We start from the raw sequence: 19,814 nt of genomic DNA, 5'->3' as shown, positions 1-19,814 counted from the left end.
TACCTTATATTATATATTTATTGAATACCCATGTTTGAAAATCCTCTTCTTACAGTATTTTATTTAAATTCATCATGGACGAATGTTAAATTGCGTATGAGTTGCACGTAGAGTATTTTGTTAACGAAATAAAATGGGAATTACAAATTATCGAAACACTTTTAACATTTAATTAAATTTGGTAAGATACTTATTAATATTTCCGATGGTATCCCATTAAGTTCATAGCTAGTCCGATCACAATAGGCTATTTGACAATGCGAAAAATAAATTGTGTATTATCGTAATCAGTGTATATTATGAGTTTAAAAATGATTATTTACTAAGGAAAGTTGAAAATAATACTTAATTTATTCAAAAATCCATAAAGAAAAATGCATTTTTTAAATGTTTATCACGTGACACAAAACGCTCCTGATTGGCCAGGCTTATGATGAAGTCACTTTCTTCATTTTTGATTAAAATACAGCAAAGTGACGTCACCGACCCCATTGCAGCGCCATATTGTCCAAGTAGCGTTTAACGTACGTACGTACTAGAAATAAAAAAAATCCACTTTTACTGGGTTCCTTAACTTCTTCTAAATAATATAAAATGGATTTTAAAAACCAGTAAAATAGCCTATTTACTAGACAGCCAAACACAAGTACATCAATTTCAGTGATTCACTAATGTTATAAAAAAAATCTATTTAATAATTTTTAAATTACGAAAAATTAAAGGGAAATACAAAAATTAAGAAAAGCACTTATATCCATGTATTTATAATAAGTGAACCTCGAATTAGTATAAATAAATAAATTTGACTTTTAAAAATCATTTCGGCGTCATTGTCGTCAAATTTACACTCTGAATAAGTATAACGTTCTCAACTCGTGTGTAATGTGTATGCGTATGATGTATAAAAGCCGGTTGGGACTGACACACATTTGATATGCCATTATTACTCACTCTAGTTCAAGATCATCATTGTAATTGTAGCTTGTAAAGTACTTGCATAGGTCCGAATAATTCTGTTTAATATGATTTAATAAAGTAAACGTTAGTTTTAAATTCCAACTTAATGTTATAAAAAAATACGCTACAACTTTACTTCGAGATTAACATAATTTTGGTGATAACTTAGTTTACGGTAAGTAATAAATTTTGCGATACAAGAAATAAATAAAATTAATTTTCGGAAATCTGTTTTAATATATGAGTGTTTTTTTTATTTTAAGTAATATTTCCTCATCAATAGATTTGATCAAAAGCTTGAGTAATTTCGTAATTTAGATAGAAATATTTAAAAAAAAAACAAGTCAATTTGGATTCCTTTTGTTTATTACCCTAGTTTTTAACATTACATTAACAATAACTTCTCGTCAACATATAAATAAATTCAGGTCACGTTGTAGGCATCGTACTAAAGACAGATTAAAACATATAAGTCATTACTCAAATTAAGATTTCGATCATACATTAAAGATTACTTGTTAAAAAAACACAAAGTAACAATTTAGCTTATATATAAAATCACTTTAGTAAGGCAATGATGTAAAATCTGTCCTAGTAACGCAATTAGTGAATAGCAGCAAGAGGAGCCACGCCCTTCACCACTCCCCCAAGGGGTTGCTTGTGAACGACCGCGTTGAAACCATTGTGTGGGTCAGCGGTGTACTCGACAACACGGCGAGTGCCATCAGGGTCGACGAGAGAATAAAAACCTTGGACCACATCACCAGATCGTGTTTCATGCTGACTTTTGGAATCACCTAAATATCAAAATATATTTTTTTAAACACCTATCCTTTTATAATTATTATTAAATATAATAGAAAATCATACCAGTCAGAGCATCCTGTATATCATAAGCGTAGGAATACTGAGGATTTGGGTCATAATCCTCAACTGGTGCAGCGAGCTTAGCCACAGCATACGGAGCATATGCTGGCCGTGCAACTGCTACAGGTGCAGCCAAGCCATATGGTCGAACGTAGCCTAATGGCGAGGGTGCTAGAAGACCAGCGTATGCGCTAGATACTAATGCCGCTACTAAAATAAGAACCTGCATATAAAATAATTAAGACACTTAATGAAGATTTAGTTCTTTAATTTTATCATTGTTGAATATGATTTTTTGTACCATGAGAAATAAAAAAGCAGCTACATACATACATGTTAAAACCATAATGGTTTTAAAATTAACGATGAACGAAAATTAAAGAAAAATATAAAATAGTCAAGCGTTCTTTAAAAAATATGCTGATCATTTATATTTAATTAACATATTTATACTCAGTTAATAGGCAATATTAAAATCATGTAACATAATACCTTCATCTTGGAGTTCAGTGGGCGCGTACAAACTAAAAGTCTGTGACTACCAAGGGTTGGTCCTACTCCTTTTATACCTCTACTCTTGTATTATAATTGGCTTAGGAAAGGGCGTATTATATACCTACATTAAATATCATTGCATGCATTAATAATACAGCTTTCAAACAATGTTAATACATTGTACAAACTACAATTTCAAACACATATATGTAAATTATTTTATCTAGGTTACCCAGAAAATTGCAATCACCTGCAAAAACGAAACGTCTACCTATTTTTATGTATTTTCGCTGTAGTTGAAGTTTATTTTCATAACATAATTAACCGTTTTATTACATCAGGAATGATCCATCACATTACTATTAAATCTATCCACTGAACGGTTTGTTTTGCCGAGGTCTTCAATATATTAAAAGTACCATAACAATACAGTTAGGTACACAGTAAGGTTAATAAAATAGATGTATATTTAATTAAAAACTTCGTCGCCTGACAATTTATTAACAGCAATTTATCATAAGATGTTTAATTAATAAAAAAAAATTACAGACGAATTCATAACCTCCTCCTTTTTGAAGTCGGTTGAAAACAGCATTGAAAATTTAATTATTTTAATACAAAAATTGATTGTATATATGTAGGTTAAAACTAAAGTCATCATTTCTTTTTAATTTTTTTATAACCTAGTACAAAAAAAGAGCGTAAAAATTATAAAGTTTTATAGATTTCTGTCCTGAGTTATGTGTTTAGAATGCGTGAATTTGAATCAAAGATTACAGGTTCAAAAATCATCTCTTCAAAGTTGGTTGGTCATATTCCAGGGTTTGGGATATTCACAGAATCTTACTTTATTACTTGTAAGTTGTACATTTATTTTTTTTTCATCATAATCATGTAATTAAAAAAATTGCTGTATGCAGAAAAGTGGTAAAGAAACTAAATTTAAAACACTATGTTATAATTACTAGATACTACAAAACAACTCAGTTTTTGGGTCACAGCTGCGACTTATCAAGTGCGTGTGTGGTTGGTCGCGTTGTACATTAGATAATTCATAATGCCCTGCCCTTATATGACCTGATTCATTAATATTTGCATTTATGCTGTTGTAATTTAGAAAATATTTTAAACATACGATAGAATAGAATAAAAGAGACGTTTTACAATAGAACTAAAAAGGTGTGTCTGTGGAATGAACAAAATCAAACTTTTACCGAAGTTGATATTAAAATAAATTAAAAACAATAAAAACATTAATATATGCCTAACAAACCTATGTTACAATATTTTATATATAGCAAATAAATAATCAAGCAACACTTATAAACTTATAAGAATTCAAATACTAAACTTTATAATATTAATATACAAAACTTATTATAAAATTAAATGTAGCATATTTTTTTTACGATTCCAATATAAAAATATTTTTACGTCTCTTTTTATTTACTTTGAAATTATTCGTATAAAGAGTATTAATTTATACTAAAATAAAATATAATCATCAGATGCACTTTTTCAATAATTATTATAATTGAATTAAGTGCCATCTACCGGAGCTTAAGTATAATGTTTTGGAAAAAAAATATATTTATAGAATAAAAATATTTGTCAAAAAACAAAAAATAATAAATCGATATACATAAAAATACATTGTAAGCTTTTTTTCTTGATGTACGTACAGTGCTACAAAATAGAATATAACCTGGCAACACATCTATTTTGTATTTATGAAAACGTCATTTCGTATTTCTTTTTGTAATGAATGCAATATCCTAGCAAACACTGTTCTTTGTTATGTGTAATAAACAGAAAAGGTTTAAAGGGTGTTGAGTAAGTGTTTTTTAAAAATGGCAGACTTTGATGCTATATATCCTGACGAGACAGAGCCCGAGGAGAATATAGAAGAGACTCATGTGACATTAGTGCCTGACCCTATCGTCGTCCGAGGAGCTGGTAACATGACAGTGTAGGTTTCATTTTATCAGCTGTTTACCTTCCACTTGAATACAGGATTATTTTCCTTATAAACATAGCTAATATAATTAAATACTAACATTCAGCTAGATTATAATTCTATTTTTGGTTCTTTGTTATACGATTGTTTCATTGAACACTTTTTGGACGAGGACATTGACCAGACGCCAAATTTTATTTGTGCTTATTGATGGAGAGTAATAGCATTTAATTAATATTATAACATTTTTATCAATGTTGTCACAAATAAATTTTGCAACAAAATATAAATATCTACTTTAACCAAGCTAGTGAAGAGTAAAAGTGGGTTTATTCACTTATTAATGAAACAAAAAACATAGTGAAAGTTAACAGAAAACAAGAATTTGAAATATAGTTTTTTATATGTCATTTAAATAGTAGCCATCTGAATGACATTTGACCTTTGCAACTTTACATCATACATCTTAATTATTTGTAAACAAGAAGTACATATAGAATTAATGATCATTTAAATATTGTGTAAACATATTCTTAATGATTAATTTCATCAAAAACAAATAGGTAATTATAATTACAAATTTATTTTTATAACTAACTAACAAAGTAGATCATGGCCTGAGACTTATTGATAAAACTACAAAAAAAATTAAACTTTTACAACACAACTAAAATTATTAATTTCTATAAAATTTTATTTAAATAATGCTATAATTCTCAAATGTGAAGGGCTTCTTTAATTAGAGCAACAAAGCTATTTTAAATATAACACCACATATATTAATTGAGCATTTATAGTATCATAATATATATAAATGTTCAATTTATGCAATTAATTGTAATTGTTAATTAGTTTATTATTTCTTCATGTTTACTATTCCAAGACTTGTTTAGTTGAATTCTTTACTATGAATTAGGCCATTGTTTTCTTATAACAACATAAAATTTCAGGATTTCTCTTTGTATGTCATTCTCTGGTTCCACTATGACTTTTAAGTTTTAAACTCTTAATGATTTGTTTGTATATATAATTTCATATTCTTGCCTCATCCCAAGTGGCACTGGGTAAAAATTTCTATTTTTATACTTTTCCTATCTTTCATCATGCTACAATAGAAAATCATGGAGAATACTGATAAATTTGTATGCAGATTTAACTACATTATAAAGTAATGTATTGAGTCATGGTATATTATTTGTTCCACAATAATATAACTTTGAACAAAGTACTTAATCACTCCTTATCAGAGTCTCTAATAACTTATTGTTTATTAAAATAGCTGTTAAAGTCAATGGTCAAGGACATATATAATATTTTCTATTTAAATTGGATAAAACCTATGGATAGTAGAACATTACACTCTTATACAGGTACACGTTACCAATTCTGAAGGTCATATTGTTACTTCTGAACTCTAGTCAAAATTGTTTTCAATTTCAGGTTTGGTTTGAGCAACCGGTTTAATGGAGAGTTTCCTTCCGGCCTGCAGTCTCGTGTAGCACCGGAAGAGTACCAGGCGACAGTAGCCCGTATAAATAGTGTACTGAAGAAAACATTACCTGTTAACGTCAAGTGGCTTTTCTGTGGCTGTGTGTGTTGTTGCTGTACACTAGGATGCTCTCTTTGGCCTGTAATTTGTCTAAGTAAAAGGGTAAGTACAACTGCATACCAAAATTAAAAAACATTTATATCTATAAATGATAAATCATTATTAAAAATATAATTTTGCATATTATAAAAACTTACAAATAAATTCTAATAAGTAAAAGAATTTTTAGTTGAACTTAAAATCATCTGCACCTATTATTAGCTTTGATCAAATTACAATAAAGTATTTTTTGTGTTTAGACGCAACATTCGCTGAATAAACTTCTGGAATGGGAGAATAGTCGCCTATACAATAAACTGGGCCTCCGCTGGCGTCTCACGAAACAACATTGCGACTCATCCTCTATGATGGAATATGTGCTTCTAATAGAATTTATACCTAAAATTCCAATATACAGGCCGGATTAAACGAACAAAGGCTACACAGCTTGTAAATATAAACCTTATGTTGAAAAAATATGACTCTCAACACTTGATGATTGTGTATTCAAAAATCATCCCGAGCGATTATGAATATATACAGTACTTTACAGTAACACGCTGTATGTTGTAAATAATATTATCATCTAATAAGTGGTTATATGCTTTTTGTGTATAGATGTCACATTATTAAATTTGCAAGCTTCAGTTGCTTTCAAAAGCCATGTTATCTTAATGTGTAATATAACTTTAAGGTTTCCCAGAAACAAATAAAATATAAGGTTATAAGACCTGCTATATTAAGCATATGAGGCTAGAAAAATCACACACACTTTATCCAAATTTGCAATTGAAGCTAATACTTTCGCACAAACAAACATTGCTTCAGATATTCGATTATCTGATAGCTTATGTTAGAGCAATCGTATATATTGATTACGTTATGTATCGAATTTAATAAATTTACTTAAATCCTATGATATGAAAGTCGTTCAAAGAATTTATGTACCTATTGACAATTTTTTAACTGTTTTTTTTCCAATCCGAATTTTCACGAACAATATTTTGTTTAACAACAGTAAACACAAAAGTAATAGTTGTGTATTTTATGTACCTGAATGTAAGTAGACATGGATGTCCATAAGGTAGGAAAAATTGATCTAGAGATATACGGAGGGATTTGTTTTACAAAATCAGTTAGGGGATATTTCGGGACTGTGTTATTAGACAAGTAATTGTTTATAATAGATATGTTAGACGTATTTGCCCTCTTTTCTCTTTTCAACAAGTTGTGGAGGTTTTTGTATAAAATAATGTAATCTCTGTATTTGAAAAAAAAAAAATCTTTAAAAACGTCATATGTATCACAATTTTGGGATGTTGTCTTGCCACCGAAATGTTTTATTAAACAACGGTTGAAAAGCGAACAGGGTATATTGACATTAAGTTGTAATGTAAGCTAATGTAAATATTTTAAGTACCTATAATATAGATTATTTTTGTTCAAATAATAAATCTCACTATGTGATGATATAATTGTTTTATTACATTCGTACTAACTCGTAGGCACTTTGATTATTAATTATATTCACAATATTTTAAAGTTTTCCTTGTTTTCTTTGAATAATATTAGAATATTTCATTGGATTCATGCAGTCTGTACTTTATTTAACATTAACGAGGTATTTAAAATGTAAGTAAAGTATTTTGAAAATATAATAGACTGTACTAGATTTTAAAGGTTTTTAAATTAAAAGAAAGAGGCCTTCTTAGCGACGAAGCATTCAGTGGACTTACTGAACGACATAAAAGAAGAGAATATCTCCTATAAATGACAGTATACGACAAGGATATTCAACCTTTTAGCAATCAAGGGCCAAGTATACCTTCTATGATTTTTTTTCGGCGGGCCGCAATTTAACGACAACGTTTCATTATAAACTTAAGTAATTAAAAAAACAATAACCATCGAGTTATTTACTTAACTATTTAAAAAATTAAACAGGAAATTATTTTATTTAAATTAATTAAATCGTATATTATAAGATAAGTTACTATGGTAGGAGAAGGTGGATTTACAGCTAACGTATTTCGAATTTTCGATTAATGCTATCAGATCGGTGAATCTCATTTCTCAGTTTACGCAGTTTGTCTTCCTAATGAAATCATATTAGGTGTATATTGCATATTAGCATTAAAGTTATATATATAATATTTATTTTTTTATAATTACATAATATAATACGACACTGCGTCATTACTCTTGCTTTCTAGAAATATCTAAAATGTAAAGATGTAGCTTCATCAGAAGAATTATATTTCAAGGCACCAAATGGTATAGAAATAAAATATGCTAGTTGATTCAAATTTGTTCATAAATATTTAAATACAAAAAGGCAGTGCTAGGAGGAAAAAAAATAAAATTGTTATTAAATTTTATTATAAATAAAATTAATATAGTATATATACATTAATTTCGTTAAAAATACTTAAGGCACTTAACATTATGGTCCCACCAAAATAAAAACTACTTAAAAAAATAAATGACACGAAAGAAACTTATTAAAATACAATTTTTTTTATATAATTTGATGAGATTATTCCGTAAACTTACAAATAACCTTGCCTTTGGCCGTACATTTTTCATTAATTAAAGCAAACAAAGTAAAAAAAATATATACACATTATTAAATCTATTTGTCTCGATTTTATACATATCATGTTTTATTAATAATACAGACATTTATACATATAAAATTTATTACACAACTGAAGAAATACAATAACAACTAAATATAACGTATTTTATACTAATTCTGGGGTCCTGTTAAGCAATATACAGCCCTTTGGCCCACTGTTCATCGACATATGATGATAGATATAATTCGGTCCTATGAACTTTTTTCTGTTGTTTGACTTTATTTTAAATATATTGTGCTATTACAGTATATAAAATAATGACTGAAGAATTTCAATAACATAAAATAATCACAGAATACTTTAAGGGATCTGAGTGGAAACATAGATTTATTTAAAGTATCCATAAATAAAATTTTCTATGTACACAGTAAGCCACACTTTGTTATCAAAGTATATGGATACAAAAAAAAAGGGTAAATCATTACAAAAAATAAAAGTACTATACACTCTTAAAATTCAGATCGATCGAACATTTTACACAACCATAACATACAATTAACACATTACACAGATAACATATATACATATAGTCAATTATTTGAAAGTTTTATTTCTGTCTATACCTAAAACAATTTCATGATGCAATTGTTTTAGTTAAGGTCAGACAATAATGTTTCTAATTCAGGATCCTGTTCATTGTATTAATGACAAAAAGTGAGTGTTAGTTTATTTGAATATTGCATTTATTATACGCCTACCTTAATACCGCCAATATCATTTACATTATTGCACTCGGTGTGGTGAGAAAGGTAAGAAATACAATTACTAAATTATACGTTATTAATTATCATTTTACGTAGAACCGAATTAGAACTCGCCTTCATCCTAAAGAGCTCAGATTATAGAACAAAAGGCTTATGTAAGGATTATATAAAGAGCGCGCAGAACATTATCGTGAAGCAATAAAGGCGAATGGAAATATTCGTTTGTGTGTGTAATACTCGAAATAATGTTAATATGTCAATAATTAAACTGACAGCACTTTTGAAGTATTACAAAAAAAAGCACTAGCATTTCGATTTTGTGTTACGTTTTGTTGCTACACTGTAACGTTCTGTGCGCTCCATCTGCCTTATGTTCCATAATCTAAAAAAATGATGTTACAAAAAATACGAAACATTTAAAGAATCAGTCTTCGTAATGTTTCCACTACTCATATCACATGTTATAATTGAATTTTATTATATAATGGACAATTTTATGGCTTTCTTTAGTAATAATAACTATTAGACAAGAGTACATACATACTTAATATAATTGATTGCAATAACATGAAATAACTGATGTTGATAGCTGAGAAGACATAGATTATAGAAAACATTTGACTAACACATTTGGACGTAGTTGGCGGGAAACTGTCCCTGCATGCCGTTGCATTCGCCGAAAAACCATTCTTCGCTTATTTTCGAGAGGATCGTGATTTTGTCGCCTACATTAAACCTAAGATCGCCCGATTGCACTGGATCGAAGTCGTATAGGGCTATCGCTTCACCGATGTTCGATGGCCTATCGTTTGACAGCGGAACCTTGATCTCTACATAATTGGACGGGAACAAACCTTCGGAACCACCGCGCAATCGTCCGTACAGCCATTCGGCGTTCACTCGTCTTATTAGAGTTATCTTCGTGTTTGCCTGTAAATAATTAAATTGTTGAGTTAATTTACTTATTTAAAAAAATAAAATCATTATATGATATGGAATTTACGTAAAATGCATTATTATTTTTTTTCTCATAACAAGTCTTAATTGCTTTTAATATTTACGAAAAACATTTCAGTCACGTATAGTTATCGCAAAAAAGTAGAACAAATAATATTATCTCATTCTAAAGACACAGTTGTTAAGCAAAATATAACTTTAACTGATGTCTGTAACAGTATTGTTTGTATTTTAATCGTTTATGTTTTTGCGTCGAATAAAATAGTGATTATGTGGTCCAAACCCAACACTAGAATTATTGTTCATTATTTAGGAAGATAAAGATGATAACTAAGTAATTAAAACATTTAAAATGAACAAAATCTAAATAAGACCCCGCATATTATCATAAACAGAAATAGACGTAACTATTATTATGATTAATAATTATCTAAATCAGTAGTCACTATCTTCAATCTAAAAATGCTAAGCACATCTAAACTTGTAAGTATCATGCTCGTTTGTTTTAATTATTCGATTGCCTTGTTGTCTGGCCATAAGAAATACGTATAAAGACAACGTGAATCAAAATAATCTGCAAGGAAAAAGTAAAGGATACATTCAAATTTTTATTCAATGACAGTCTTCAATATATGCACGTGGGTAATAAACCACCAACCTTGGAAACTAAGATGTTACGTCCCTTGTGCCTGTAGTTACACTGGCTCACTTAAACCGGAACACAACAATACTGAGTACTGTTATTTGGCGGCAGAGTAGAGAGTAGAGGTACCACCAAGTTTAAGTTAGAGTTTTTTATATAATATTAATTGCAAATTCGAAGTAAAAACTTTACTACGAAACCGAAGATTGCGAGTTCAAACTTCAATGGTTCTTATGTACTTAATTTGCCTTATTTTTCCTCATTGGTAACGAAACCTCAAAGTCAAAAATTGCTATATTCCTGTATCTACTAATCCGCATTGGAGCAGCGTAGTCGAATTAATTTCAAAACCTCTCAGCAAAATATTAATAGACCGTTGCTTTCCTTTTTCATGTACTGTATGTGTACATTACAAAAATAGAATTGGGTCGGGTTGTCGCGAGATCAACAAATCCAGGACACGACGGATATTTAACGTAAATAATTATATGATCGGATCAACATTCGGACTCTAGAAAGCAATTTATATTTAAAATTACAATATCGGAATAAATTTATTAAGAAGTCCGTTTTTTAAACTTGTTTTCATCGGAAAAAGATATTTATCCGATTGAATTAACATTCCTCTTGTATCACATTATAGATTTATTTTGTTTGTGTTTTGTTTTTGAGATAAGGCCATTTTACGTCGACACATTACGAAAGTGAATTACGTCAACTAAATCGGTTTTCAGGCGAAGGTAGATAAAAGGTACGAATAATAGTGTTGGGAATTTACAGTCAGATTTGTTTATAAATAATCGTCTTTATTTCGTAATGTTATTGTCAGTACGTGTCCACCTCTTTTTAAGATAAACACAAAGTTTTTTCTTTAATATTTATACATTAATATGTTATTAATGTATAAATGAGATTATACGGAAAAATGCGACAGACCTTTTATCGATAAGCCAACCTCTCTTAAGCTTCTTATAAAAATAAATCTTTCTTACGACATCATTAATGATAGTAATTATCTCAAATGATTCATTTTATATCTATATAGATAGATATAAGGTACTATTATTAGTAATACCGCTATTATCAAATGATAAAAACGCAACTCAGCTGTTTACGTAGTCTTAAAATAAACAAAGACTGTATGCTGACTTATTTTTTTTATCTCTGTAGATTAAATAATGTAACAGCAACAACAATGTGTTATTTATACTAGCAGAAACCTGCAATACATTCGCGCAAGTTTTTAGCCTATTATACAGTACAAGTTGCTTCCACTTACTTTTCAAGTTTAATTTATCATAATCTAATTAATAAATATAAATATAAATATAATAAACTATGATTTTGAATTAATAACCTATATTGTTTAATAGTAATTAATTGCATCACCATTTCAGAGAGAGTTGCCTTTTTAACACAACAACACAACAACAACAGCCTGTAAATTCCCACTGCTGGGCTAAAGGCCTCCTCTCCCTTTTAGGAGAAGGTTTGGAACATATTCCACCACGCTGTTCCAATGCGGGTTGGTGGAATACACATGTGGTACAATGTCTATGAAATTTGTCACATGCAGGATTCCTCATGATGTTTTCCTTCACCGCTGAGCCCGAGATGAATTATAAAGACAAATTAAGCACTTGAATCAGCGGTGCTTGCCTGGGTTTGAACCCGCAATCATCGTTTAAGATGCACGCGTTCTAACCACTGCGCCATCCCGACTCGATTAACATTGATAGTAATATAATAAAAGATTGCTGTTTTGAGGTTAGGACCAGTTTAGGATTGTTACTGTGATCTATCTAATAACGGACATCCTAGAATAAACAATTATGAAAAAAAATGGCAAAAAACATCACGCTGGATGTCATGATATCGAGTTCCTGTCCGATATGAACACGCGCAATGGAAATTATTTATCATTCATGATACAGTAATGCTTGCAAATCGACTACATTGGCAACACAAACACAAATAATAAAAATGCTTAGTAAACAAGAGCAGGAATATAATAACGTACGTCACGCGACCACACATGTTCCCTGACGTAAATATTTTACGCAGAAACAATATCAATGCCACGTATTTGCTAAACAACATCATGATAATTCTTTTGAAAGACATTTTTTTTAAATACATATAATATTATACTTCAGCTAACTTTACATACAAATATTAAGTATAACTCCGACATAGATAGAGTTATACGAAATTAATTAATGATCCTGTGAACTCCTTCAGATTTCGGTGGTGCCAGTAATTTGAATAATTACATTTTGTATTGTGATAAATAAATATAAAAGACTAGGTACGTATCCTGGCTTGCCACGAATAGAATTAGGGTCTAATGAAACTATATGTAACGATGATGATATTTATCGCATATTGTAAAGACTTTTGGTTTCCAATAGCTGCAACAATCGCCGTCATAGTATAGCCAATTTAAACATGAATATATCCAAACATTAATCGACGAATCCAGAGTTTATATATACAAACAAACATTTATAACCGTAGTGTCAGTGTAATGAGCTCAATGTATCGTCAATAGCACATTTTCAAAGACAGAAATAGTTTCACAGGTATTAGTGACAATTCCAACGGCGCTAACGGTTAGCGATTACCGTAATATGTTATGGCTTTTGTTTACGTAAGTCACTGTCAATTGAAAAACTAAACCATTGCCCACAACTTTAGATACGTAGATATAAAGTTAAAACGAATCCCGCGTCACACATTTATGTAGTGACTTAATTAATGAATTTGCGGGCGTGCGAAAGTCACCAAAATGTCATCGCAATCGGTTTTTTATATGTGTGTGTCTGAGGTTAATAAATTATCGTGAACTTTGGCACATATATGCCTACTGTAATCTATTTAGTAACTCACTTTTGAGGCTTTGCAGCGCCTCGATACATTAAAAAAAGGAAATAAATAAAAATTAATATGACAACGTCAGGTTTTTTTCAAATAAATGTGTGTATTATAAAATCTAATAGCACATGCCATCATACCAGGAACAAATCATTCAATGAAGTATCATAATTGTTGAATAAACGTTAACAACTTTGTCCGTGAACGTCGAGGTAAATTTAGATGACACTGCTAGGGTTTGAACGTGTGCAATGTAAAACTAGGTAATACTTTATAACGAGGACTAACACGCGATATACTTAAACGAATTAACCTTTATGTTTATAGGATTAACTATTAAGTATATAAATACTTTCATATGATTAAATTATAGCGGAAATTAATACTGTTAACGGGAAATGGAAGTAAAAAATCAATTCAGTATAATATAAATATTATATACTAGTTTCCGCCCGTTTCTTTGTTTAAATTAAATACGAGGCTTTCCGCTAGGGATTGTTAAGTGTTAGGTACCATATATTATTTTCTGCATACTTGCCAACGAGTATACAATTTCATGTACATCGGTTGAGTAGTTAACATGTGAGATCGACACAATTATACTTTCGAATTTATTATTTAAGTTAATTAAATTGGGATGTTATATAAAAATAATAAAGTAATTTGAAAAAAACTATTGTCTTTAACGGTCTTACCGATTCTGATCAAACTACCACAACTAATACTAGTATTAGGTTAACATTATTAAAAACAAATAACGATGTAAAAAAAGTTGAAAAAACTTTTTTTTTTTAACGTATAGAAGACGAGCTGCTAGTTTAAAAGGTGCAAATTGTCCCTGAACTTGTACATTGCTATGTAAAGATATAAAAAACTTGCATAACGTTCTAAAAATAGGCAATATTCTTGGCCAAAAGCCACGTTGGAGAAAACAAACAATTTTAACCTATTCAAAAGTAGATATAGATTTATCACACGATGATAATATAAAGAGATTTATCTAAATGTTGTTATGTTATAACAATAATAGTTATTATTATCTCGAAACGGTCAAGTACCTTACATCAATGAGATATATTTTAACGTGCATAATGCAATTAAACGAACAATCAGTCGTTTGTACCGGAGGGTTACGGGTCGAGCCTTTATTGCTTGTATTGAAGACACTTTAAATCGTTAATATCTAAATTAATTTCGTCCTGGTTTCCCGTTATGAGTAACGTCGTAAACCAGTCTGAATTACTTTATTATGAAGTATTCGTATAATAAACATATTTTTATATTCAACACCTACCCACCTATCTTTATTAGTTATTATTAATATTATAAATGTTAAAGTAACTCCCTGTCTGTTTGTCGCTCTTTGCCGCTGAATGGAATTTCATGAAATATGCTATGAAGCTAACATGAACACCGAGGGACATAAGGACATTTTTTGCCTAACATGACAAACAACGCAAGGGAAACCGCGGGCGACTACTAGTCTAGAACAAAGAAAATCTGAAAAGTCACTTGACTTACAACGAATATGTCTTTTTTTCATAAATAATTTAACCTTTTTGATACGTTATGGAAAATGTATTCCATGATTTACATTTACCTATGAATGTTGGAAGTGGATTTCGTAAACACGATACGAAACATACGATAATAAAGTTTAGACACAGTCACGTCAAATTAAGAGGGCAGCTTCCGATTATGTATCCTATTCCTTCACTATAAGGTTTATTTTCATTTAAAAATCACATCTTAATAGCTAGTCTCGGTAAATGTTCGTATATATTACTTTTCCTTTAATGGAATATGCCTTGATATAACTTTATTGACGGCATTATTGAGAGCATAACTATCAGTAATAATTACAAATTGTCCGTAATGAAAAACTACTTGTACAATTTTCCTGATTTTTATAAATTTATCAAATGGTTTTCCTAATCATCACTTATTCTACCGACATCCATCTTTATGTACTGATACAATCTCTTCAAAGAGTTGATGAGATAGTTTAATTACCGGGACAAAGGAATAACATCTCAATTGCTATTAACATAAAGCTTATTATCTGTCATCAGGTAGTAGTCAGGTTTTATACGAACCCATTTGCTCGTATGTAGTCTTATTTATAATAATATTTCAAATGCGAAAGTAACTCCGTATGTTGCTCTTTCACAGCCGAACTACTGAACTGAAGTTGATGAAATGAAGAATAACGCAAGTTTGAATTCCAATGAAGGACATAAGCTACTTTTTATGCCTAACACCTTATTACTCATAAAACGCGAGATATAAATAATTAAAAAAAAACTTACAGAAAAACATAAATCTTCTTGGTGGTCGGTAAAGTAATCGAACAGCGCAATAGCGTAAGGTTCTTCTTCCTCATCAGATGCTTCAGGTGATTCCAGTACCTGAATGTCTTCCGGCCACACTACTGGTAAATCATCATCGATGATCGGTGGAGGTGGGGGTGGAGGAATAGTTGGCATTGGGGGTGTGGGTTCCCTTTCTGGAGATTCTTCGTGGTCCCAACTTAAGGGCTTCGTGTCCTGCAATAAAACACATATTATGATAAATAACTATCATGAAATCACATAATATATAAGATGTTTTCCATCGTTCAAATTAGATTCGTATATTTTTCATTGTAACAAAACATTAACAATAAATAGTCAAACTAGTTATAACTGTGAATAAATAATGCTAAAGAAAACTTTCGTTATTTATTAGAGCACAATGAACTCAACTTTTGCATTTCCATATACACTCGTATGTAAAACGCAAACAACACTAAAGTGTTAACAATAACAAATCTTCAACAAGTGTAAGTTGGGCGAAAATAATGAACTGCATTATTTGTTCTTTTAGGCATAAGTTTTGTGTCATTCGGTTCATAATTTATGCAGTAATTCAGTTTTAATCATATCTAGGTTACACTTAATCTTGTAGAGGTACCTAGCATTAATAATTATCTGTATATGAATATTCATTGCATAGTATGCTTTAATAACAATCATGCAAACTATGAAATAAAGTATTGTTTATATTTTTTTAATCTTAAGTTTCACTCATAGTACTTAATACAATTATTTACTTTTTAAAAATTTTAGGTTTAAAAATATGTATATTCACAGCACTTTACTAAAAAATAAAAATTGAAAATTTGTGGTTATGTAGGTTTTTTTACAAGACTTTTGTATTAAAATGATATTTTCGGTACACACAAACAGTACGTACACAATAGTGGTTACATAGAAAACTAAATACACCAATATTTTATATTCAGAAGTAAAGCTAAAGTCTGAGGCATTATGCCAGCTAGAATCATGGCATCCGGCAATTGTGGCCTAAGCCCTATATCATACACTTCGATTGTAAGATCAGATATAATGTACGTTTCCAATTACATTATTTAGGTATATATAAGAATGTATAAATTACGATTTCATGCTTGTTTTATATTTTTACTCAGGATATTACAAAATGTCTTAGCTAGTGTCAACTATGCATGTTTACTAAAAATGTAGGTCACATGAATTATTATTTTATTGCAATCAATCATAAATTTTGTTTATACATACATACATATTTTTAATTATTAACCTCTCAAGAGACTTTAATATTTGCAACAATTTCGACAAAAATACTTATACCTACTTTCCATTTTAAGTTGTCAATTGGGTCTAGTTTTTAGTAGTCTAGTTTCTTCTAATCGTAATTAAAAGATTGCAAATTTAATTTGGATTTATTATTATTAGTATACATAACGAGTTCCGCCGCGTGATATCACTCGCTAATACATTACAGCTCCATCCCATAGATTAAAGATTGTCTTTATTTACTAAAGTATTATTTTTAAATTTATATAAAAATCTTTCTCAAAACTAGTAGATACAAAGATTAGGGCAGTCAAAGAAGTAAATTAATCAGCACTGTATAATATCATTGATTCAATTAAAGGTTAAAAAACATTCAATATATGTAATATGTACATATGCTATTATTAAATATACATATTTGTAGGCATTGTAGGCATACAATATTTTTCTCATTGTATTCATGAATTAATATGTTTTTAATCAATCGAATGATTTTTTATTATCAGAGTTTGAACTGGGAAAGATAATATGATTACCTCGTTTATCATTATTAATGTACTCGCTATAAATATAGAAATTACTGTCCAATGACACATAACAATTATTAAATATTTAGTGTGATTTGGTTTACAATAACAATGAGAACCATTTTTATAAAATTAACTTTTACACTTACATAAATTGTAAAGGCTAACCATTATTGCTAGGCTGTATTAATGTACCTCTTAGTTTTCCATCACTTTAAAAGAAAATTAAAAAGATTAAAACAAAATGTAATAACTTACCACATTACCCGCAAAGCCATTGCTAATTTTCTGAATTGGAGTTGTTGTGTTTATATTCATTGAGGTCATTTGGAAACTACTTCCAAATGTACTTTTCAATAAAGCTGAATTATCTGGTGGCTTTGGTCTTGCTGGCTTAGCTCGAATTATTGTAGGTCCTTTCAATTGTGAAACTGAGTATTGGCTGCTAGTACTGCTTAAAGTATCAAAAGAATCAGAATAAAATGAAGACTTATTTACTGTTGGGGGCTTATTAACAAATGGAGCCGAAAATGGGTCTAAGGTCGAAAAATCATCCAGGGTATCCTCTTTATTCAATGGTTTTCTAGAATGCAGGAACAGATCAAAGTCGTCTTCAAAACCACTCTCAGCTTGAGAGGCATTTCCACCACCAAGTGCATTGTGATGATTTGTTGATGTTGTAGCATCAGATCCAAAACTATCTACACTTACACCATCACTGCTAGACCTTGTTGTGAAAGTAGGCGAGCTGGGTGGTGATGATAGATCTATCAGCGTCCCCGTTTGCACATTTGCCTTATCACATTTGGGAAATATTTTTGTAGTGTCCACTTCACTATTTAAATTTGTAAAACTGTTATGTTGGTTATTTGCACTGGGATTATTCACTGTATTTTTACCTTTACGAGACAAAAGCGTAGAAAGGACTGTGGGTCTACGTATAAAGTGTGTAGGCTTAGCTGAGACATCTGGCTGTTTTAAAACACTGGGTGGTGGTGGCCGTGGTGGAGGCTTCTTCTTTTGAGTACATGGAACTGGTTCAAATACATCTGCACCAAAGGGGTGATCATTCCAATTTGTTACAGGTGAGTACCTGTTAACTGCAATATTTGGTACAGCAGGAGCTGGTCTTGCAGGGCCCTTCATACCTGTCCAAATTAAATACCAAGATGTTTAAAATTAATAATATCGGTCAAAATAAGCTTTACATTAAAAACAAATAATTGTTATTACTGTGCTTTTAAATGACATGACCTAACCTTTAAGCAATTTGTATTTTTGATTTAAAAAAATCTTTTTCTAGATATAAAAACCTATTCACATATATTATGACACTTGACAATTCTAATTAGATGCGTCAATGACAAAAATCAGTACGATACTGTCGCTGCTCACAGCTGATAGTGAACCACATATAATAACGGATGTAGCTCTAAACATGATAAGCAATTGATAACATCGATATCCACCCACCCAGGAGTCGAATGTAACGCGCAGACTGTGCTTTACGCAGTAACATATAGGTGCCAGGTACGGGAGAGTACGGCCTTGATAAAGTTCGTCTTACGTATAGCTATATTATTCATATAAATTAGATACAGTACGAAATACTATAATGTAGATCGCAGTATCAAGGTAAATATTAAACTCTTTATTATTTTATGCATAATTACATACCCTGTTTAAATAGATCCATTGCCAAACAGATTCGCGGATGTAGTGTCAAAACAATCAACACAGCTCAATAACTGCAGCGTAAAGATACATATATAAGTTTAATTTATTGTAACGTTATAACAGATTTATGGTTTTCAGTGATTTTAGGTCATTTCCCTCGCCTTAAATAATAATTTTAACGTAAACAGTTACTTATGCTGCGTAGAAAACCGTTTAGCCACAGAGTAGATGAATGAATCACTCAAAATTCTCGTTATGTACATGAATTGAAGTGGAAGAATGCTGAGCTAATGTCTGAATTCTGACACTTGACGTACTCCAGCTGATATTAAA

At 30.1% G+C, this 19,814-nt stretch overlaps 3 protein-coding genes across 4 annotated transcripts; 1 reads left to right on the top strand and 2 right to left on the bottom strand.

Annotated features, from left to right (window-relative positions):
• Window positions 1-1,459: 1,459 nt before the first annotated feature.
• LOC124539083 (larval cuticle protein A2B-like) lies at window positions 1,460-2,448 on the bottom strand. The gene is made up of 3 exons (XM_047116406.1): window positions 2,317-2,448; window positions 1,828-2,047; window positions 1,460-1,754 (listed from the first exon to the last, which is right to left on the bottom strand). The coding sequence occupies exons 1-3, from the start codon at window positions 2,320-2,322 to the stop codon at window positions 1,561-1,563; spliced, it is 420 nt and encodes a 139-aa protein (XP_046972362.1). The 5' UTR covers window positions 2,323-2,448; the 3' UTR covers window positions 1,460-1,560.
• Window positions 2,449-4,038: 1,590 nt separating this feature from the next.
• LOC124538875 (cysteine-rich hydrophobic domain-containing protein 2) lies at window positions 4,039-7,334 on the top strand. The gene is made up of 3 exons (XM_047116119.1): window positions 4,039-4,288; window positions 5,717-5,927; window positions 6,125-7,334. Exons 1-3 carry the CDS (start codon window positions 4,170-4,172, stop codon window positions 6,290-6,292), a joined length of 498 nt encoding a protein of 165 aa, XP_046972075.1. The 5' UTR covers window positions 4,039-4,169; the 3' UTR covers window positions 6,293-7,334.
• A 2,378-nt stretch (window positions 7,335-9,712) lies between these two features.
• Window positions 9,713-19,782, bottom strand: LOC124538694 (abl interactor 1). 2 transcript variants are annotated; one of them, XM_047115833.1, is made up of 4 exons: window positions 19,482-19,782; window positions 18,063-18,952; window positions 15,991-16,227; window positions 9,713-10,137 (listed from the first exon to the last, which is right to left on the bottom strand). In XM_047115833.1, the coding sequence occupies exons 1-4, from the start codon at window positions 19,498-19,500 to the stop codon at window positions 9,829-9,831; spliced, it is 1,455 nt and encodes a 484-aa protein (XP_046971789.1). In that variant the 5' UTR covers window positions 19,501-19,782; the 3' UTR covers window positions 9,713-9,828. The 2 variants fall into 2 exon arrangements, with proteins under 2 accessions (XP_046971789.1, XP_046971790.1); XM_047115834.1 differs by lacking the exon at window positions 19,482-19,782 and adding an exon at window positions 19,064-19,300.
• Between the last annotated feature and the right edge of the window lie 32 nt (window positions 19,783-19,814).

This window comes from Vanessa cardui, chromosome 21 (genome assembly GCF_905220365.1).
Source record: "Vanessa cardui chromosome 21, ilVanCard2.1, whole genome shotgun sequence".
Taxonomy (NCBI): Eukaryota; Metazoa; Arthropoda; class Insecta; order Lepidoptera; family Nymphalidae; genus Vanessa; species Vanessa cardui.
The sequence above is the reverse complement of the archived record's forward strand: the minus strand, read 5'-3'. Positions and strand labels throughout refer to the sequence as shown.